The 24,504-nt window shown below is 34.1% G+C and overlaps 2 protein-coding genes across 4 annotated transcripts in view; one reads left to right on the top strand and one right to left on the bottom strand.

Annotated features, from left to right (window-relative positions):
• Positions 1-24,504, top strand: part of LOC139088231 (protein eva-1 homolog C-like) — a 281,413-nt gene that overhangs the window by 148,921 nt on the left and 107,988 nt on the right. The window lies entirely within an intron of this gene.
• Positions 3,158-6,943, bottom strand: LOC139088211 (aminopeptidase N-like). The gene is made up of 3 exons (XM_070637323.1): positions 5,801-6,943; positions 5,133-5,173; positions 3,158-5,071 (listed from the first exon to the last, which is right to left on the bottom strand). The coding sequence occupies exons 1-3, from the start codon at positions 6,932-6,934 to the stop codon at positions 3,361-3,363; spliced, it is 2,886 nt and encodes a 961-aa protein (XP_070493424.1). The 5' UTR covers positions 6,935-6,943; the 3' UTR covers positions 3,158-3,360.

The raw sequence follows: 24,504 nt of genomic DNA on the forward strand, positions 1-24,504 counted from the left end.
TACTTAATTTTTAAAAATTTTGTAGATTTAATATGCAAAATATGGAACATAAAAAAATATATCCTTTTAATTATTATTCGACCACGATATTATATTCATTCATCATATTATATTTGCTAGTGTAAATAATTAAAATTAAGCTTAATTGCAAAACTCTCAACCGCACAATCATTTTTTATGATGAATTATTTCTCTCTGGTTCTGGTTTTTTTTTTTTTTTTTGAAATGACCACATCATTATGATATTTACAATTTAGGCTGTTTTCTATTTTTGAGGCTTTCAAATATAATAATTTCTAATTCAACTGCATGTGACTGAAACTAATGTTTAATTATATTATTTTTTTCTGTAATTATTTGATTATGAAACAAAAATTATGTTGCAATTTGGTGTTGTATTTAATTTTCAATCAACATAATATTATACTTGCTAATTTGTACATGCAATTATTGAAAGTGTGCAAGGGATTAGAATTTTGATGATGGGTTTTAAAGCCAATGATTTTATGATGGCAAGATCTTATCTGGCCCGATCAGCACAAATTATCTATAGCAGTCAATTGGTTTCAGATAGACTCAGACAGACTAAGACAGTCTCAGACAGACTCAGACAGTCTCAAACAGATAGAGCTGTCTACAGACGTTCTTTAAACGCGGCAATGGGTACTCGTGCGCCCCAGCCAAGGAAGTAAAATAAGAAGTAAAACAATTGGTCAATATTTGGGGTCCAAGTGATAAATTTCATGTTAACTGCCATAAAAGTTGATTTGAATGTCATGAAAAACTTGTGCAAATTTGGTATTGAATGTTACTCTGTTTGTATCAGAAGTCAACCTGCTTTTGGCCATCATTTTTTGTCATCTGGCATCAAAAATCAACAGTGTGATTATCGTTGGCAAGTGAAATTGGCAACCGGCCATTTAGTGATGGCAAGTGTTGTTGACCACTGGACAGAAGCTTTCACCAGGTACCACTGGGCATTGGTGACCACACATCGTAGTTGATATTTGGAAGGCTTCTGTCTGCCTATTGTTGTTTTAAGCAATTTCAAGTTACACTCATTTTTAATAAAAGTTGGTACAAAAGTTTGAAAATTCAGAAATAATCAAATTTTCGTAATTTTGTGCAATTGATCCTAATTTTCCATAACTTTATTAGATCCATATCTTGATATAAATAAAATTGAAAATTTTGACACTTTCTATTCAATTTTTATTAATAAATAAATTTGTGTAAAAATTAATAAAACCACAAAACCGCAAACCACAGTATAATTTTAGAAAATAAGCCCTAGCTAGGAAAGAGCTTACTCTCAAAAGCACTCAAAAGAGTAAGCTGGAGCAACCCTCACAAGCACACTTATCTTGTATATTTGAAGTTATCAAACTTTCGGAAACTTAATCTTTGCCAGTTAGGGCGCAAAACTGCGGTTTTGGGAAAAACAATAACTATATTTCCAGAGCAACATTTTGAAACGACCAAAAACAGGCTTATGTATTCCTTAATACTCCATTTGGCCTACATATTCCTTTATGTCTTAGAAAGTCAAGCTCACATCAAAACTTTAAAGACTTTAACTCTACTTTCAAAACCAGAAACTCATTTTTATCCAACAAATGAACAATTTTTCTTAAAACACTGCAATAAAGAGTAATTAAAAATACGCCACAGTCAAGTGATGTTCATGAAACATTGAAACATATATCTGGAAATGAAAGATTTTTATGTGTATTGTAACACAGACAGGAACTAAGTTTGCCACATAGCAAATACTTTTTTATCACATTCTGCAGCATATTTATGTTCATGAAAATATGTTTATGCTCGCCACGCGCTTGCTAAACTTGTCTATATGATTATAACAATCTCGACGCTTCCATCCACACACAAAAATGCCCGCCCACTGCAAACAACGGTTTTTCTGTTGTTCTAATAAATAAAATATCACATATGAATATTTTGGTGGTTACCATAATTATTATAATAATCATGTCATTATTTTTAGCTCTATTATTATCCTAAATTAATTGCATATTTTTGAATTTAAAATGGGTTTTTATGTTTTAGTTTAGATTGGCTGATGATGTTGTCTCTAAATATTTAACATATTTAATTGGTGTCTGATTTTAATTGTTTTTATGGAGATGCATTTGAGTTTAATTTGAAATTTTGAGTCTGTTTATGAGTAATGACTTTAAAAATTATTACCATGAAATTTGTTTATCTACCAAAAGTCCAACTCTAAGGCTGGGTAACTCTGACTTGGTATCGAATTTGGCTGAAAGCCAGAGTAAAGCCGATCTTATGCTGAATTTAGCTGAAAGCCAGATTTATGCCAATTTTGGGCCAAATTCGGCTGTAAGCCAGATTTATGTCGGCCTGGTATCAGATTTTGGATCAATTGATCAACTTGTGCTTTTCGGACACTCAAGTTGTAGCATGAGCATATTTATGAAGGAGATTTTGTGATAAAATCCCTTTATGCTAGGAAGCCTCCCTACCTGCTGTATTATGCTGTATTATGAATAATTCAAAACAGTCCAAAAAAAACCCCAATACTGCCAAACTTAGAATTGTCCAGATTTTTTCCATAAGTGTCCCGACATTTTGCAAAAATCTTCATGCCACCCTACTTTATGGAGACAAAATTCTTCAATTTGCTGTATTTTTTGATACAAAAAACTGAAAATTCAGAGTTGTCCTCGAATAATTTCAAAATACACTGTCGATTCCAGGCGTTGAACGATAAATTCCATTAATTTCAATTAAAATCTAGTCAATGGTTAGAGTTCACCATAACCTGAAATTCATGGTTATTAATTATCACATATTCTCTAACTTAGAATTCATCTTTCCAAAGCTTCCTAGCTCGATCGGCGCATCATGACAAAGAAGTTTATAAGAACATTCATCTTGACACTGCTTTGACCATTTTTTGCCTTATTCTGGTCATTTTCCGTCCTCAAACTGTCATAATGAATGCACTTACAACGTCATCATTACCATGAAACGCCAATAATTTAAGGGCCTGTCTGAGCAAATGTAATCTTACCAATTTCCAATTATCAAATGCTTTGGCAATTATACTCACATCAATCATTCATATTTAATCACTATCAAATTGAGGATTTAATCAAGATTTAAGTCAAACAATTAATTAACCAAGGTTATAAATCTTATTTTATTTCATATAAATTATCGAAATATAGGAACGCTGTCGAAGGGGTATTTCAGCTTATGCTCTTCATTCGTCCCTTTCAAAAATTCATCACAATTACAGTTCTTTGCTGTCGAAAATGTCCATAAAATCTTCGTCCATAAATTAATTCTTAAATGTCTATAAACACAATCATAACCAGCTTATAATCCCCATGTAAAGTAGTTGATAACAACAAATGACGTAATGATAAGATAAAATGACACAAATATACCATTAGCTGTCAATGTAGTCACTTCATCTAATCTAAAAAAGTCCCTAATATCACCCAAATGTTTCTCTTGCCATTTCAAATTGACATCAATTGCATCTTTAATCTCATCAACTTGCGCTTGTGTCATGATTTTATCATTAAGTGCTTCACTGAGTAGTAATTTAAGCTCATCGAATTTCTCTTGTGTATTAATTGCCGCAATAATTTGTGACTTAAATAGAATAATTTTCTCGACATTCCTTTTAATATAATCAAATGCAACATTAAAACTAATTGGGCTTGATGTCAGCATACGATTTGTGATATTGCCACGTTCGTACTCGGTTAAAATATTTTTATCATCCTCAATGGCTGTGATGAGTACGCCAAGATAATCTTTATTCAATGTACAATGAATTGCTTGTGCAATTAAATTTCGATTTTTAAGACTTGAGTTTGTGATTAATTCATTAAGATAGTGATCATAAATATCCTGTTCGGCAAGACGAAATGCTGTACAGAAATCTGGTGCTGGATTCACATTCTCATTTTCATGATATTTAATTAATTTTGTGAGTTCATGCTGCATGCAATTATCGTCAAATGCATAACAATTTATTGTCCTGACACGCAATCGTAGCTGTGTAATTTCAATTGGATCAGAATCTGTTGCCTCATATCCAATCTCATCGATTATTGGCTTTGTAATTTCACGCAGTAGTTCCATGTAATTTTCATACACAACTGTATTCATTAATGTACGATTTAGAAATTGAATATTAACATTTGCGTCATTCCATACTAAATTGCTGCGCTCGTTTTCGAGTGTACTTAATATTTCTAACATTGTTGATGCTGATATGGACTTGCTGACTGTCATACCAATATTTAATTCTTCTTGCAATATTCGACGATTAATCAAATCAATTGTTTTGACATTATGACGTAATCCATCTGCGATTGCATGCCATAAATCATCACTGTAATCAATTCGATAATATCCGACTTGTTGGTTGTTGAAAATTATCCAATCTGTTCCATTAATACCAAAAACATTGACGTCGACTTCCTCTTCCTTCGTTTTAATCCAATAACCTGCTGTTTTTACATCAAATTTTGCATTTGATTTTGTCGCAAATGTAAGTGGAATTGCATAAATTTCTCCATTTCCTGCTGGATATCGCTGTTGGCTAAATTTCAATTTATTTCCACTACGTTCAACATGCAAAATTGGATAACCTGCTTGTGTCGTCCAACTGCTCAATGCTGTGGTTAAATTAAATTGATTTTCGTCACCCAAAGATGATTGAAGAGCTGTAAACAATTTTGTTGGATTTCCGACTCCATAATAATTATCGATTAAATACTTTGTGAGTCCATGATGAAAAATGTCTATCCCGAAGGCTTCTAAGAACATCATAAGCACAGTGCCTGCTTTTTGATATGATACAAAATTAAATCGTCCACGTATAGCCGTTGGCTCCTCAACATAATGAGACATTGGAACGGATGCTGGATTTGTCATCAAATCATTTCTTAATGATGCTTGAAGACATGCTGTACGAAAATCTTCTCTAAAGTTAAGCTCTGGGTAGAGAATGTGGGGTATGAGATATTCATAGAGCGTTGCAAAGCCTTCATTCAGCCATAAATATGTCCACCTGTAATTTGATAACGGTCATGAATTGGACTTTAGTAATATTTGATAGAATATATTATTACCATTGCGGGGATACCGTGTTACCAAACCACTGATGAGCAACCTTTATAAATTGGAAAATGCTTAATTAATTTTGCGGCCAGGATCATTTAATGATGTATAAATATTTAAATTATATGAGACAATTTCGCAGGTTGTAATGATAGTGATCTATGGTCTATATTCGTGATATTTTAATGAGATTTTTGATGTTTCTGTGAATTAGGGCAAACATTAAGTTTTAATACAATTGTGTTCAATCCACAGATGCTTTTTTTATGGAGAGATAAAGTGGATTTTGGGCAATTTACCAAATTTAAAATTCTGTGATTCTGTACAGTTATAAGTTGACCTGATTTAAGGTTGAAATAGAGCATTTAAATGTGAAAATGAAATGTAACTCGAGAAGCTCATTTTGACAAGGTCTTGGGATATAGCCAAGGGAGAAGGGGTTAGGGGGGCTTTAAGGATACAGACACTTATGCTGAGAATCGGAAGAAATTTTAAGATTTCCAATAAAAAGTGCCCGAGGGTAGGACAGACCCCTCTACAAAAGTTGCTACCTACCAGTCTACCTACACCCCTGACAAGTTCAATGCACGCCATTTGATTTCCCAAAATTGTTTTCCTTTACACAGATTAAACACCCACAGCCATCAAGTAAATATTTATCATGTTTTGTAATACTTACTTCATGAGCAATAAGCCTCGCAATGTACTTCGTATAAGTCAAATTTTGTGCAGGCGTATAGCTTTTCCTAAGCAGCAATGCCGACTCTTGATAGCTTATAAAACCAAAATTTTCCATTGCACCACTTGGAAATTGCGTAATAGCAGCATGATCAAGTTTCGGTAATGGATATTTCACATCAAGCAATTGTTCAAACTTTTTCAATATACCATCCGAAATGCTTGCGGCATAGTCACCCTCACCGTCATCAATTGACTGTGGTTTGGCAAAAATTCGTTGTTCAACGTCTGAGGCATTATTCGAAACATATTTGAAGGCAGATACGAGAAATGCAAGTAAATATGTTTGCATTGGTGGTGTATCCACAAATTCAGATATGACATAATCACTTCCATCAACCACAGTACGATTTTTGAGTGGCATGTTTGCATATGTGTTATAACTCTTATCATGTTGAACTTGTAATCCAATTGGTGCACGAATTGCTGGTTCATCATAACATGGCATTAAGTGACGTGCATGATGTGGTTCAAATTTTGTTGTTGCATACCATATTGTCTCGTTATTAGCTGTGATGTAATATGCTTTATAAAATCCATTATTGCTTGGCTCATGCAATTCACCATGATAAATTATGTCAAGTGTGAATCGTGCATCTGTGTCGACTGGATTAACGAGATGAATTTTCAAAAATTCATGACTCAATGGCTCGAGATATTCAAATGTTAAATTCTCGTCTATTGTCAATCCATTCTCATTCAATAAATCAATTCGGTCTATCACAATGTCTCGATATTGTAATGTTACATAATCTGTCGGTTCCATTGCACGAACTTGAATTTTTACATGTCCTTGAAAATTGAAAATTTGCTTCTCGACATCCGTCTTTACCCAAAGGTCGTATCGTACAGGGAGCGTATTGTTCGGCAGACGATATGTAATGTCATCGTCAGATTTCAATGGAATTTTTCCATCTCCTGTTATGACTCTACCGTCAATAAATTTAAATTCGACTTGGTCTAGCAATTCGTCTGGCAGTTCAGAACTTTCAAACTTTGTGGGCGGTGGAACTGGGCTGGATATTGCTGTGGATATTATTAGAAGAAAAATTACAGCTATATGATCACCCTTCATTGTTGAATGGGTTGCTGAATTGAACTAATTTTAAATTGAATTAAATTTTTTTATGATTATTGTGGATTTAATCTTATCAATTGCTTACTAGACTGTGATAATACATAATACCAGAATGTTAATCTCAAGAGCTAAGCTGGCGATTATTTTAAATTTATCAGTGATAATTGGAGTGGTCCTTAATATGATAAGCTGTGTTGTTATGATTTTGTTTTTGATTTATGAGGTTTGGACACTTTTGATTCTGAAGCCTTATCAGAAAATGATTGCGAAATTTTATGTTTAACAGCTTTAAATGCTATATTCTAACAGGCTCTTTGCTTCATGGTACAAAAAGACCACTACGGTACCTAAAAGCGGTCTCTTTGACTGTTTAGGAAACTATCGGAGCAACATAAATGAAGATAGTTCCACTGCGGATCCTTAAAGTCTCCATCTCAGACTTTATGTCGAGTAGACAAAAATACGTTATTACTAGTTAAAGGCTTGTTTATGTAACCTGTTAACAAGCATTCATGGGAAGCAAACCACTTTATTTAAATTTATCCATGATAAAGTATTAAAGGATTTAAAAGGATCCATGACGGAGTCTTCTTCACATGTGTCGCTAAATTAAATAGACGTAAGATCTGTAATATCAATTAAGCTAAACCCAGTAGTCAAAATCTTCAAAAATTAGAAATAAACTCATTGAAAACTAACTGTAGCTAGCTTTCAGCATGTAAATAAAAAGTCTTGATTACTGATGTAGCTTTTTAGATCTACAGATCAAGATACAGCTGCTGTTGACTCTTTTGATGTCATCTAGAAATGACTTATCAATGGCTTATTACAGCAGAGTATAGACATGAATTTTGAGCAGATTTTCCTTCTTTGGATGTTCTAAATTGAGCCAAAACTAGAGCTCGAAATCGATGCGAGTTTTATATGGAATCACCTCTTCTTGAATCAAATTCTCCATACAGAATCCGAGTGAACTTAAAGCTCTGACCAAAACTGACAAACTTATGTGTATCTTCAAAAAACCAATCAAAATCCAGTTCTTGTTAAAGAATTCCTATAAGATTGAGGACATTAAATATTCATTGACCAAAAAACGTTTCTCAATTTTTCATCACAATACTGGTAAGCATGAAAATCTCTTCGGTATTTCAAGCCGATCTTTTCTGAATGATTGAAAAGATTTTCTGTCCAAATGAACTTACCTTTGTTGCTTACCTTTAATACCTCTCAGATAAAAAAAGAGTCTTTTCTTGTTCTTTGAAGCAGGTAAATTTAATACAAAGAAGAACCATTTTGGCTCAATCTAGTTAGGTTGATTTCTGTAAAGATAATTTCTTTTGAGTATCTATAAGATCAAGAACGGTATTTGAATTCAAGAATGAAATAAAGTTGAACCTTTTGTGCTGGAAAGGACTGCAAAAATACTCAAATGTCCTGAAAACAATCAAAAAGGCAGCAGTCACATCTCAAACAACAAGAATCAATTTATTTTCTATTTACTGAACTGTACAATCACAAAACTTTCTTTTAATATGAAAAATTCAATTCATTTGTTCTCAATTTAAAACTTTTTTTTCCTTCATTTTCACTCACATTATTTCTAATTTATAATTCTCTTATCAACAAGTAACGATATTGCTTGCTTGTTTCATCAGAATAGAAAGCAAAACGATGATAAATGCAACAATTTTCATGCTCCAATTGACTGTGGCGTTTGCCCGGGAATAGAAAAAAAAGAGAAATGAAATCTCAGAAAAATCTCGGAATGAGTCGTTCGTGAATGACGTTCATTATTTATTGGCGAGGGCTTAGTCAATTGCTTTTTAAGATCCATAACAGTGAAGATAAATTGGCTGGGAATTTGCCAAATGGAATTTTATTCGAAAAACCACAAATGAATCCGTGGAAAGTTAAAATGTAGAGCTCAGGGGATCGTAAGGAATCAAATGAGGAAGATGGCAAACTGCCTATAGTCCATCGTTAGAAATTGTCAACCTGCGAAGAGGCCATCCAGTAATTTTTAGAGGTTGAAAAGCTGCGATTTGTAAATTACAAAATAGATCATAAGCGAAAGATGACGACCTGCGGAAGGGGTCAGTGAAAGTTGACAACTTACGGAGAGGATGCTATCAACCTATTTGCAGAAGGCGGCAAATTACCAAAAGGGTCATCTGGTCATCTGCAAAATGTGACAACTTGAAAAAGAAGTCATCAGAAAAAGGTGTCAATCTAATATAGGGATCATGGATAGAAAATGGAAACTTACGGAAGGGATCATTAGTGGAAGATATTGACCAATAAAAGCTCTGATTTGGACTGTTTTTGGCGATTATTTATATCTGCATGCTAACTCTGAGCTAAATACAATGATGTGGACTAAAATGGAATAGAACTTGGCTCATACTTAGAATTCACTAGATAAACCCACTCGGGGAGTCGAACAGGTTGCGATTACTTACTTACTTCGTTGGTCGTACAGATCAATTGTGATCCATGACCTCCCTGGTTGCGATTAGTCGACTTTAACTAGATATATCTACTCAGATAGTGTAACAGACTGCGATTAGTCCACATCACATGCAGCTTTTAACTTGACATGCTATAGAAAGCTCCACAAATAGCAATTTTACTTCTATACATTAGGCCGACTAATCCCAACCTGTTCCATACAGAATCATATTTTTGTCAACTCTGCCCACGCATCCCATACCCCAACAATCCCACCCTTTTGTCCACATCCTCACATTATTTACAAATGACACCAATAAAAACAACTCAAAGTCTTCCTTTCACTTGACTGAGAATTGGAAGAAGAAGAAGCATTTTAAAGCTACTGCTTTGATGGCAAACATTTTTAACAGGAAATTCCATTCTTTATTCCTTTTCGTGTTTGTGCTTTTGTTAAAAAAAATTGACTTTCAGTGCTTCTTCCAAAAAAAAAAGCTGCTTATGCTTCCTTTTCGATGTACATCTGAGGAAATTCTAGGAAAATAACTTTTTTTTGTCAAGCACACACAAAAAAGAGCTTTTTGTGCAGAAAAAAAAAGAATCATTGAAAAGACGAAAATTCCATAGCAACAATGACTTTGTGCTTCAAAGGGAGAATAACATTTTTGTGGGGTCATTCACATAGAGTGTAACAGAGGAAATGAGATTTTTGAACTCAATGTCCGTCCATTGAGTATCGTTTGAATTGCTAATAAGCCTTAGAGCTCTTCAAACTCGAATGTAATTGCGATGAATGCGATGAAGATTGCATTGCACTTAGGAATGGTAATTGACAAGTGATAGTCAGTGATACAGATGGCTTTGGGTGATGACTAAAGGAGGTCATGACCCTAATAGACAAAGTGCAGTCTTTCATGGAACAGGAATTCCACTATTACAACTAAAAGCTTGTTGCTTGTTGGAGTGAGTATCAATTGATCTGTATGGTCAACTTACTTACATACTTTGCAGGCCGAACAGATCAATTGTGATCCATGACCTCCTTTAGACATCTCCTAAAGTTGACTAAAGTACTTGCTTCCTTTTGCCAATTACCAATATAAAATTCCATGCAATCTCTATCAACAGCTTGTCTCCATGAGTATGTCAAATGAGGTGTGTAAATAATGTAGTAATTGGTGGATATTGATGGACGAGCTTTAAAGACATAGCCACGATTGTGGTTCATTAAATTGATCGTTTTTACCCAAATATTGGTATTTGTAATTGACAACCCTACTGAGAATTATACCGTTCTCTATTAACAGCTAGTTCCAATGTGTATAATGCTCTAATTTGAGCTTTCAGGAAAAACGGTTTTCCTTCATGTGACCGCTGTTTTTTGGTCAAATTCTGTCGTTATGCATGCTTGCTCCAATGAACGATGACTACAAAATTCCCGATCGACACAAGCTTTTCATACCAGCCAAGTAGCGGCCACATGACATCTAACTGTCAGTTTTTATGACAGTTAGCATCAAAATTGCCACTTCGACATCATATGACAGCCACTTAACTGCCACAAACATTTTGTGCTAATCGGGATTAAACTTCTGATTCCTCTCCATATCCTCCTTCCTCTATATCAACAGCAATTTGCTCAACACTTCCAAAAACCCTAATTTAATCCCAAAACCTATATGTCATACACGAAACCATCCCAAAGAACATTCAATCTTATTAAATGGTAGCAGCAGCATCAGCATAATTCAAAAAAATGCAGCTAAAAAATTTTTTCCTTTTGCATAACATTGTGCCTTATTCCTGCTTATCTCATATGAATAAAAATTTTCTCGTTCGATATTCGACATCCTTTATAAGTTTATGTACACACAAAAAAAAATGGAAGAGAGAATTGAATGCTTTTTATTATTCATGGAGATGCGAGTAGCAAGAGCATCAACATGGTAAATAATAAAAAAATAAATTTTAAACTCTCCATAATGTATGCTCGATCGATGCTATTGCCAATGACTAAGCTAAAAAGGATGCGGCATCGATTTTTATGGCTTTCGACTCCATAAATTTATTCTACTATCATACAAACCTTTTTTTCCTACTCGTTCCTCCCATAGAGCATAATATGTATTAAATACTGCTATCGTTGGACATAAAAAATCATTTTTTTGCTGCTCTAAACGAGGCACATGCATGTTTACACATGTTGGAATATGTCCATTTCAACATGTGTTGGCACTAAAAAAATATATTTTATAATTTTTTTTTTTAAATCTCATCGTGCTCGTCTCATATATGAGTGTATGATGTCAATTTGCTGCTACCAAACATAATAAAATAAGATACAATCTATCATCCATCGACATGCCAAAAGCTGAATTAGTTTTTTGCCTTTGCAATGTTCTTGTCGGTATTCTTTTTGTGGAAGCAATTTTTTTGAGGTAAATTGGATGGTTGATTTGATCAGATTGGGAAGTTTGAGTTGTCATTTATGGGTTTTGATGTTGTGGCATATTCTGACCAAATTTTGAATAGGTTGTCAGCTTCAGACATTTGAATTATCTCAAAATTATTACAATAACGTCCAATATCTCTGTAGATTGACACATGCGGTGAGACAAAGGAATTAATTGACTTTGACTATAAAATTTAGTCATTCAATTATTTTGCGTTGTAGACTGGAATGACACATGATTTTGAAGGCTTCGTCTCGTACCCAAGTAGACAACTTGATGTAATGTCTAGATCTACAGTCAATTTATGACATTATCTCCGGAATGTTCTATAAAACATGTCATAAGTCGACTATAAGTCTAGTTATTAACAGAACATTATGTCAAATTGACCACTCGAAATGTCCTCCAAATGAATCAAACGTGTAAACTTTGTCCTTGTATCCTTTGGAACACCAAATAGAAGTCGCCTTTATTTGGTTTCCTTACAAAACCCAAAAACAGAGGGGTAGGCTGGATACTGAATGCATCCCTGAATAAATGAATGCATTAGAGACACTTAAAGGATTCATGGCTTAGCCTCCTTCATTTCCGTCACTCAAATTAACACCAATCGTCCTCATGTCTCCATTTGACCATCATACTGCTCCCAAATCAAGCCATTGACCATTTCACATTCCTATAAGTAACCATGACAAAGACTTTCTCGCCATAGTGATGAACTTTTTTATTTTCGACGTGGGATATACAATCGAACTGCCTACCCTGCTACTTAAAAAGTTTTTCTCGCTTGTTGAAATTTTTTACACAGAAACTTTTTTGATTGTTTGGCTTAAAATCAATTATAGAATATCCAATTAGTACTTTTTGAATTTTATTTGGCATTCAATAATATGTCAGTGTAGGCATTACTATGAAATGTTTTGTGAATTCCATGCGACCCTAATTTTGGAGTTTTATTGAAGTCAAAGCTTGATTTGGCTTGATTTTCATATACAATATATAATATCCAAGAAGCCTTTGTATGATGATTGAAGAAAAATGAAATGAATTTTAAAATTGAGGAAGAATTCAACAAAATTATATCTTAGAGTGCCTGGAAAAAGTAAATTAAAATTGTGGAAAATTGTGAAAAATTTCAAAAGTTGGAAAAAGGCAGAATACATTAATTCAAGTAAGTAGAATTCAGGCTCGTTTGCTTGTCAAGGATACTCTGATATGTCACGTCAAGACCTCAGCCTGGGATTATGGGATACGTAAAGCTCTGTGGTGTCTGTGCAAAGTAGAATTTGGGGATATTCAGCCATGAAAAGGATTTTCTGTCAAAGCGAAATTAAGATCTCTTTTGTTGGCTGATTAGACATTAGATTGAATATCTGTATCATGAACATGGCTTTGTTTCCCATTAGTAGCCGATCTCTTTATCATTCAGAATTTCATTGATGGTGACAAAGATTCTTGCAATGCTCACAACTTTCCCAATTATGAAAGCTATTTCCTTTGTATTCCTGACCTTCTAACAATCCTAATTATCCACAAAATCCCAATTATTTTCTCACAATCTTCCCCAAAAAATGCGTCCCAATCAAAACAAACAATCCCACCCGAAAATCTCCAAAAAATCTTAAATGATTACAAATAATGGGGAAGAGGGAAAGTCTTAAAGAGGCCAACAACATCATGATGATGAAAAATGAAAAGCAATAAAATTTTTTGTTATATATGCTCATGTTTCACTCACTCATACACTTTATAACATCTCTCATCTACTCCCACCATTTCCTTTCATGTTATGCCTTTGAAAATTTATTTCTTGTTGAGATATTTATTTATATGCTATTTCCAACAGAGTAAAAAAAAATGTATAGCAAACATTCAGTTTTGAATATCGAATAAGGCTGTTAAGGGAGGGAGTTGTTTGTGGATGATGTTTATTTTTTTGGGTCGATGGCTCTAAAATGGGGAGTTAAAGTTTTATTAAATTCAATAAAATGCAATTTTGTGGCTTAGGAGGCATAATTATGGGGTATATTGGGGTTTGGGAGATAGGGTTGGTCAAGCCGTCATTTTTGGACACCATTCTTCAATTTTCTGGGGTTTTTCGACATGAAAAATCAAGGAATCCATCAAAATATGTCTAGCTATGCACCTGGGCACAGTTCAATGTTTCATGCTTGATAGGAGGATTTAAGGGAGCATTTCGGGTATCTCAGTACTTTAAGCTTCCGCATCGCATTAGTCATGACAGTAATGTACATGGTATTGGTAACTGACAAGCAGTAGCTAGTAACAAATCCTACTTCAGTGGGCTTCAAGGGATGCTCGGTGGGGATCAAGGTTAAAACCCCTAAAATTTACCTTGAAATCCATTCTTGAACTTAAAATCATCAGAATCCGTCTTAATCCTTCGAATCCTCTCCACCACACATCATTTCCAAACCAACCCCTAAGTGAAATAACTGAAATAAGAGAAAGAGAATATTGGTGAGAGAGACAGACAATATTTATTAGCATAATTAAAGTGAAATCAATTTTCCTCCCTTAAAAAAAATCCTTCATTTTAAATTTATTCTGTTCTTCTAAGCTTATTTCGTGCCTTCATTCAAAATTTATTTGATATTGGAGATAACAAAAAAAAGGAGATTGCTGGAAAAAAAATCTTTAGATTAAATTGCTTTGATTAATTCTTCTTTTGTTTTATCTTGGAATAATACTAAATTTTGATAGAAAATAAGAAGCAATTCATCCCGAGCTGCACATGATGATGGAGGCTTTCTCACGGCGTCCCTATGGATTTTGAAGTCATGTGGATGCAATATTAAAGTATTTTCCATTTGGTGCTATTTAATGAGCTTTAATCGAGCTTAAGCAGCTCACTGACGGACCCAACTTCACTTGTGCTTTTCGGGACCTTAAGAAGTTAGACGTACTTAGCATTATTGGTGTGCTTATTGAATTTTTTTCTTAACATTCCGTTTGAAATACCGCTGTAAAAAGTTGTTTTATTTCATTACTATGCATCATAGAGCTTTGATTTATTGGAACTTTCGAGATTTTGTAAATAATGTGGAGGTAGTCGACCGAAAAAGTTTTGATACCTTGTTTACTGAATTTAAGTGGTTTCGTGTTTAGATACAAAAACTTTGTGATTCGTTTTTGATTGGTTTTATACGCCATTTTTTTATGGTGGAATTGATGGAAAAATGTCTTGTCTTATTTACTTGTGCTTAACACGTTTGATAAGGAACTTAGGTTGTTATGGGGAACTTGATGTGAATTTTGAATTGAGGATATAAATAGAATTCTATGGAATGTTCAGAAACATACGCAAATTACGTAACGATTAGGGGAGCTGTTGCTTAATTTCCGAACGTCCTAATGCTTAAGGGTGCAGCTACGTAATTTCCGCATCCATCCTAAGTGCCACTCAATTCCTGAACATTTCCTTAGTCGACTATCCTAATCAATATACAATTAGAAGCAACAGAAGCTTTACTGCTTACTTTGCCGGTCGTATGGAGCAATTGCTAGCCATAACCTTCCTCAAAAGTCTCCTAAAGCTGACTCCATTACTGAGCTGACTTCCGTATGCCTATTACCAATTTGCAATACTGACTGACCTAATTGGCTTGACTAGCCTGACTGGCCTGACTGGCTTAACTGGCCTGACTAGCCTGACCGGCCTGACTGGCTTGACTGGCCTAATTGGCCTAACTGGCCTAACTGATCTAACTGGCCTGACTTGCCTGACTGGCCTGACTGGCCTGACTGGCTTGACTGGCCTAATTGGCCTAACTGGCCTAACTGATCTAACTGGCCTGACTTGCCTGACTGGCCTGACTGGCCTGACTGGCTTGACTGGCCTAATTGGCCTAACTGGCCTAACTGATCTAACTGGCCTGACTTGCATGACTGGCCTGACTGACCTAATAGAAGTTTAAGAAACTATAAATTGAGAAATCATGATCCATATCCACTCAAATCAAAGAATCAGACAACATAACCTTAAAATGCAAAACTTCCATTTTTTAAAGCCATCCATCCATTCTAAACATCACCCAAGCATCACACTCCCCAAACGTCACTTACCAATACGACAAATGCCATTTCACATCCATCCTTTTCAAGGCATAAATTTAAATTTAATTTCTTATGGGAATTCAAGTGACACATTTTATGGAAGCCAAACAAGATTTTTGGTCTCATTCCTTCAATTTCACAAATACCTTGCCATGCAATTCTCGAGAAAAAAAAAATTTAATTTGTTATTTTTTTTATTGCACAACAATTTAAAAAAAAGACTCTTGAGCATGCCACAGATCCAAAAAAAGATTCTGTTTCATTTCTTTCGGAATTCAATTTCCTACAAGCTCACCATTTCCTTTTTATTACTTTTTTTTGCTTCTTGTGTGTATGTATTGGTATAGGAATTTTAAAGTATCACAAGATAATAAATGCAAGCAATGCAATTTTATATAATTTTTTTTTAACATTTTGTGGTTTTTTTAGAGCATTTTTTTTTGGAGGAAATTGACTTAATAGTGCACTTTGTTCAAGCTGTCTGATTAGATGAATTCCTGGATTGGACTGGTTAAGCTTACGGGCAATATGACTGGCTCACTGACTGGTTGGCAGTCTAATTTGCTGACTAGCTTGGATCATTGGCAGATTGGCTGACTATCTGACTTGTTGACTGACTGGCCTAACTGGTCTTACTTGCCTGATTGGTCTGAATGGTCTGATTGTTCTGACAAGTCTAACTAGCCTGACTGGCCTGACTGATATGACTTGTCTGATTGGTCTGACTGGCTTGACTGGTCTGACTGGATTGACTGGCTTGACTGGCTTGACTGACCTGACTGGCCTGCCTGGCTTGACAAGTCTGACTGGATTACCTGGTCTGACTGGCCTGATTGAGCTGATTGGTCTGATTGAGCTGACTGGCCTGTCTGGCCTCACTGGCTTGACTGGTTTGACTGACCTGACTGGCTTTACTGGCTTTCTGGCTTGACGAATCCTCAACATCCAGACATCGTAGAGAGCACAATTCTCAATTTAGTTCTAATCAAATACAGATAACTGCCACAAAACTGCGCTAAAGTCTCACAATAAGATCAAGTAGTTCTTTAATTCTTTATTTCATAAAAGATAAGAGATTTCATGCCACAAACCTAAGTTCCAAAGGAAAAGAATAAGAAAATAATGAAAAATGCAACAAAAAGCAAAGCAGACGAAGGAAAGAAATCTTTCATTCCATTATGTTAAGCTATTGCAATATAAAAAATAAGAATGCAACGGGAGGTTGTGAGGTCGGGGGAAGTCTATGAAAAATAACTGTAGCTATATCTTTTGGTAAAGAAAATTATTAAGCATTATATGTGGAGAATATTGTGTGCAATAATGCAATGTGAAGCATATACACACTTTCAGAGATGGTACACAAAAGATTATTCAGCAAATTGTGGAAGGAACAAGCATAAGAGAATTAAATGAAGAGGAAAATAAATAATAAAATAAATTGTCTTCCTTCATCGAGTAGAACAGGAAGCAAAGGGGTGAGAAATGATGAGTTTAAGATTGAAAATTATCAGGATATACAACATAATGTTTGTAACAGTTATAAATGGTGTAGATCAACGGTGATTTATAGTTTGTCTCTGTTTTCTATTGGAACTAGCTATAATGTTGGCTGTAGTTCTTGAGATTCTCTTCCTAAGTGCAATATAGTCTGGATTAATTGTCTTTTTATACTAATTACTGAACCTATGGATGGTCTTAGTTACGCTTAGGTAGACAAAAGTACCTTCGAGTAGTCAACAACTTGACATGAACTTGTCTTTAAATAGTTCATATCGTTCCACTCTGAATCGTAGGGTGTTAATAAAGCGGTTAAACAGGTTTCAGTTCCTGACCGTTCTGATTTTTTCTTCAGGATTCGTCTCAATGAATTAAAGTTAACTCTATTTTTGACTAAAGCATGAAAATTCTCTAGTTTGGTTGAATCACTTACTTTAATCGCAGATCAGATCTATCTTACATCACTTTGTTTACTTATAGTCTGTCTTCCATCGCTTTAAAGCAGGTTATCGCTTGTTAGGGACCATATTAATTTAAGACAGACAAGGAGCTTATTTAGAATATGCTTTCATAAAATTGAGCATGCTCATAAATCACCCTCATTTAGAAAAGTGTGCGCATTGTCATTTAGGTTCGCCAGATCTCCTATACTCGATATAAAAGCCCATCCAAATACTGTCAACTTAAGTCAGTTCCAATCAATAACCACAAATCCAAAACCTTCCCATCCCTTGCATCCAAAAATTTAAAACTGCACCGAAAGAAGCTAAAAATTTTCGAGAGGATAAGGAACAATTTTCTGTGAATCTTTTCCTTTCTTCTAAAGCTTAAAAAATATATAATATTACAATAATACACAACATACATGAAGATAGAATGAGAGAAATGAAATTTATTGATACGATTATGATGATATGAGCATTATCAAATTTATTTTAATTTAATTTTCTCATTTTAAAAATGAATGAATGAAATTTTTTTCGCTTATAACAGCACATTTTGGTGGAACAATAATGAATATAAATTTATATTTAATGAATTTTCAAGTGGAATGGCATTTTGATTTGAGAATTATGTGTGACGGCTTGATAAATTTGTCAATTTAGAGTTTTTGGAATGGATATTTTAGAATTTTGAAATTTGATGGTTTTGGATTTGTGTATTTTTTGTGGGGGTAGAAAAATTGTGGAAATTAGTGTCCTCAGCCCATGACTCTGACAAAAACCTAGATTAAATCGAATTCAAATTCAAATCTGAGTCATGTCGACTAGACGGCATAGTTCTTCATCTTTTCTTCGCTAAGCGTCTTTACTTTACTTCCTTGGCGAAGGCGCTCGGAGCCTATTGCCGCATTTAGAATTCCAGCGTCTTTGGGTCTTATGTATAAAAATCCCGAATAACACAAGACAGTATATCGATGCAAAATCTCCTACCAAGTTGGATTTAAATCGAATCCAGTATCAAGTCAGACGTTGTTCTGATGTAACGTTTTTATAGAGTCAGATTTTTGACAAATTGACCAATTTGTGCTTTCTAAGACAGTAATATCCGGATGTGACAAACGGAAAACCGCTTTTTTCACCGTAAAATTGGTCGAAGCAGCTATTACGGTAACATCAGAGCAACTTTGCGATTTTTTTTTTTGATACGGCGACGCGGTGATGTCTTAGCAAATACGATGTAATATTCTGGATAAATGATCTAAAGTTAGAGCACACATAAATACCAAATTGACAGATTGTTATTTGATTATTTGACTAGTAGAATGTCCTGTTCTTTTGATGTTTGACTGAAACAGACTGCATGTAGTCTCCAGAACGTCTAGTTATAAACTTGACTTTTCATGGCGATTTACATAAATTTCAAGTTTGAAATTAAATTTACGGTCGACTTGCCTCAGTCTATTCAACCCGACATGAATAGATCTCATCGTATAGCTAGTGTAATAGCCACTTGTTCTTTCTGTATTAATGCTGCTTGCACAAAACAGTTGTGAATTCTAAAATTGTGTTCAAATCATAAAAATCCCTGAAATTTGCCACAGTTCAAGTTAAATTCTAAAATCCTAAGCCCGTATAAAATTTGTCAGCAATTCCTAATCAATTTTTCATCCAAATATTGACCCAAAATTCCAAAAATTACAATGAAAAATTTATCATATTTATGCTTCAATAATAATAAAAATTACCTTTTATCATCAACCAACCAGCATATTTTCTCATAACTTCTCATTGTCTTCATAATATCCCATTACCAAAAAAATGTTAAACAGCTTCAATCAATCTTAATCAAACTTTTTTTTTGTGTGTGTGTGAATAATTTAGTACTACAAGCTTTTGAATTTGAAATCTTTTCTCATTTTTCATTCAAAACACGAGGCTGACTCAAGCTTAAAAGCTTTAATGTCGACAGAAAAAAATAATTTTAAATTCAGCAAAAATGTGAATGAATTTCAAAAAAATTATTATAATTATCCTCATCTAAATTTCTTATTAAAGCATTATTTTCGGTAATCCTTTTCTTGCTTCATATTAAAATCCTCAACATTCCTTCCTCTTTTTTCTAACTTTAATTATAATTATAACAACTATACATTTGAAAATACATAAATTATTCGAATATAATCTTTTTTGATTGTGATAAAAACCGGAAAGCGACCGAAATTATTTTCTCTGTCTAATTCTTCCTCTTTTTTTCTCTTTTTTGGCTCATCATTCTGGTCCTTTTGAAATGATTTTTTTTTTGTTCTTGTTAAATTATTTGAAGAATGTAGAGTTGGAGATTTGGTTGTTCGGCTTTAAGGATTGTTCTTTTTTGTGAATTCAATTATTCATGCAGTGGGGATTGATATGATTATGGCTGCTGTCTGTTGTATTTTTGCTCGGACGATGTTGTAATTTTCTGCTTAGAATCCCTTGCGAATCCCTTAGACTCTCGCTTGCGAATCCCTCCTGAGTACAAGTGGTCCGAATGACGGACATCCAAACCGTCAAGTCCCGATTACAGGTAATTTTCGGACCTCTACTGAAAACAGACAAAACTGATTCATCTGTCGTGTTGAATTTCTTTAGTTAAGGCATATTTACCGAGCAACTAACAACAACATTAAACTAAAGTCACAGTTTCAGTAGGTTCAAGTCGATTTTACAATCCATAACTCGATATTAGACTAAAATAACTCTGAAATAGTGCCGGATTTTAACCAAATACAGTTAAAAGTTAGGGTAACGTCGATCTTAATCCGTATTTTTGGTCAATTAACCGATTTGTGCTATTAAAAAATTTCTTACTTACTTTGCTGGCCATATAAATCATGTTAGTTTGCATCTGAAGCTGCTCTATCGCTGGCAGTCGCCTGCCAATTACCGATGTCAAGTGCATCACCATCCCTATTGACAGCATCTTTCAATGAGTTATTGGGGTGACCTTGAGAAAAGGGACCAGGAATTGTGTATCTTAAATTTGTTAAAATTCCTGCCAAGCATTAATTTTGTAAAAGACATTTAACCTTTAGTTGCTATTATGATCTGATTTCAATGTCTTTTACAAGGTAGATACTCAGTATCATGGATGTAGTCGAAATCTTTGAAATTTTATGAAAAAAGCTCAACTTTTGGAAAGGTCATGGAAATTTTGGGAAGGTCATGGACCGTATGCTGTTTGCCTGTTCGGCTTGCAACTTAGGTGTGCCACGAAAAATAAAAGTTTACTCACAGCTGGAATATACAGAGACTCAACACAATTCCATTTATCATGTTGACGCCAAAATCATGAATATTTAATCATTCCCAGGACGCATTAGAACGTTGTCTAAAAGCCATAAATATAATATAATATTACCAGACACATAATAAGCATCACCATCTCTGCAATTTAAACCCATTTCCAACTTATTCAAACAACAAAAAAAATCATCATCATTCCCACAAAAGCCCATCCATTAATTTTTATTCAACATTCCGTAGTTATAACTAGATATAAATGTCTATTCTATGCATACAAATGTCTCCTTTATAATTGTGTCCCCAAAAAAAAAAAAAAATATTCATCTATATAGTATGTCGCATTAATAAAAAAAAAGAGAGACAGAGACTGAGTCCCTTCGTCAGTGAGTCCCTTTTTTTTCTTCACATAATCATCCGATAATATCATCCATGCATAGGACAGAGCTTTGTTAGAGACAAGAAAGGACAAAATTAAAAAGAATTGAAAGGACACAGAGCAGCACACACAAAAAAAAAGAAAGTTTTGAGCAAACAAACCAGAGCAAAAAAGAAAGGAGATTCTTTTGTGGCTTCCATTTTTAAAGTTTGAGTTATAGAGCAAAAGATGTGTGAAATGAAAACCACAATACATGAGATATATATGTGGATATATGTCTTTCCTATCTCTTTATGTTGAGAAGCAACATCCACACACACAAAAAGAGGTTAAGTTTATGTGACTGTACATTAATGTACATAAGATTTCTATGTGCATACTCGTCTTGTTTATATTATCCTTGTGCTGGATACCAGGGTTGAAAAACAGGCACCTGTGACCTCCCTCATCCCTCAACCCCTCTATCCCCTATAAGTTTAAACTACATTAAAGTCCAATCCTCCCAACAATCTTCTTATTCTTTTCCTCAATTTCTCAAAATCCACACAAAAACAGCCTCTAAAATGCCAATCATTACTCGTAAAATGGATGATTTTTCTTACAAAACCATACAAATTATCAAGAATTTATACGGTTTTGACCTGTCACAGGTGCCTGTTTTGCAACTCTGCTGGATACTTAAAATGGAAGAAAAAAAAAGTTGATATAATAAAGTTGACAAGACTGGCAGTTTCAAAAAAAAGCAAATTGACATAAAATACATGCATATATGTAGCATGTAGATTGTTTGTTCAAAAGACTATCATGAGAAGTTAATTGAGTGTCATTTTATTTCTTAAGAAATTTCATCAGTTTTTTGAGTATGTTGAGAAAATTATTATGTTTGTGTGTTAAGGCAAGAAGTTTATGATTCAAGGTGAAAATATATATTGTTGTTACTGTTTACAGCAGCTGTAATTTATCTATAAAATGTATGACTTGTGTTTGTAATTTTGTTAGTTTTAATGCTGATATAGTCAATAAAATGATAGTTGTTATTGGTCTATGTTGCTTCAAATGGTTACATGTTTAGTCAGTTTTGATTAAAATGAGGTGTAGTAAATGTTGTAGTAAGTTAGTAACAACTTAAACACAACCATAATTTTCAATATGGTTTGATTCATTTGCTGTTGGAATAAATCAATTAAAAATGAATGTTCCTAAATGCAAATACCTTAATAACGCAAAGTAACGTGTAGTTTGTCTCTTAAGATTAATAAAAGAATTAACTTAAGGCATGTCAATGCTCTATTTTAAAACTTACCTACAAGATCATATTCTAATAACATTTGCTGGCAAACTTGGTGTGTTGCGGTACACAAGTTGTCCACCACTGAACTAAACACTCATTTAGGCAAATTAAAGCCAATTTGCAACAGTAAGACTTTAAAATTGTAAATTCGATGTTATTCCTGCCTATATTCCCTAAAATCTGGAATTAAAGACACTCTGGGCTTCAATTTTAGTCCTTTAGATTCAAAATTGCTTTAAAGCTAGAAATTTCCATGTTAAGATTCGAACCCATGTTTGATATGCATGAGCAGTAATTGAGTACTTAAATGATACCATTGAACCACCGATCCTCATTTTTACAGATAATTATTTCAACATTTTAGCATAGTCAAGTAAATTCAATACACATATCGACATGATACTGCTTGATTTACACAGCATAAAATTACCAAAATTTGCATCACAATTTTCCACATATTTATTCATCAACCCCTGACTTGATACATATTATCAATTGATTTCCATATCATTCGAAAAATGCAATTTCAAAAATCGGTTAAAATAATTAACATTTATCAACAATTGCCAATAAATATTGAATTATATCAACCTCAATACAGATCAAAAACTGAATATGCTTCATAAAATAAATTAGCTAGTGTCAAAAATCCCAATAGATTATATCGCTTCATTCATGTGAGCATTTTCATCGTACATAAATCGTTGTATACAGCACAACAAAAAAAAACTTTTTTTTCCGCAGATGTACAACAAAGATTAACAAAATAGTTTATCATCCCATCATCATCATCATCATGATCATCATCATTGTGTCGAAATGAAATGCAATAATGTTGAAAACTATTGCAAAATTATTATGCATATAGATGAGAAACATGGTGAATGTTGCGATATAGCTTTTTTAGTGAGGTTTCCTGAGGAGATTATTTGGTATTTTACACACTTTGTCTGTATGCTTGATTGTTCATTAGAGTTGCTTATGCACGTCATTACTCTGATGACTTAAATTGTGTCAAATCTGTTCCGAAAAGCAAAAATCGGTAAATTGATCAAAAATTCGATGCCTGGTCGGCGTGACTCAAACTTGGTGCTGGATTCGGTTTGAATTCGGGACTATGTCAGAGTCATGTAATCCTGATACCGGATTTTCGATCTATTACCAGACCTATGACTATTCGGGAGCGTATAACATGTCAGAGACTGAAAGGAAAATGGTCATCTTGTTTGGTTAGCTTTCTCGGCTGAAATAAGAATCAGGATGAAGTAAGGAATCAAAACATCTATTTAAAATAGGATTACGTAATGTAGAATTCCTTACATAACCTTTAGACTTTATAAGCCTCAAACAGAGCTGATAAGACTCCGGATGTCAGACTCCAGTGGACTTCAAAGAACCTTTTCAACAACTGTGAAGTCTGACTTCCAGAGAACTGTTAATTCTGTTTGAAACTTAGTAGTCGGACTCTAAAATAGAGTCCTGTAAGCTCTGTAGAACTCTAATCTGAAAAAATGCTGGTCAGTACAAATTGAGAGGAATTTTAGGGATTTATGTCTCAAAAAACTCGATCAACCTGAAGAGGTTTGTCCAAAAAAGGGGCAAGAGAAGGGAGAAGCGGGGTTTGAAACCAAACCGTCAAACACTTTCTAGATACGCCCCTGATGCTGCAAGAGCAGTTGTCAATTGTTTGGGTCATTAGG

The sequence above is a fragment of the Chironomus tepperi genome, unplaced genomic scaffold (genome assembly GCF_022539635.2).
Source record: "Chironomus tepperi strain 1889 unplaced genomic scaffold, CSIRO-AGI_Ctep_v1 contig_12, whole genome shotgun sequence".
NCBI classification, from domain to species: domain Eukaryota; kingdom Metazoa; phylum Arthropoda; class Insecta; order Diptera; family Chironomidae; genus Chironomus; species Chironomus tepperi.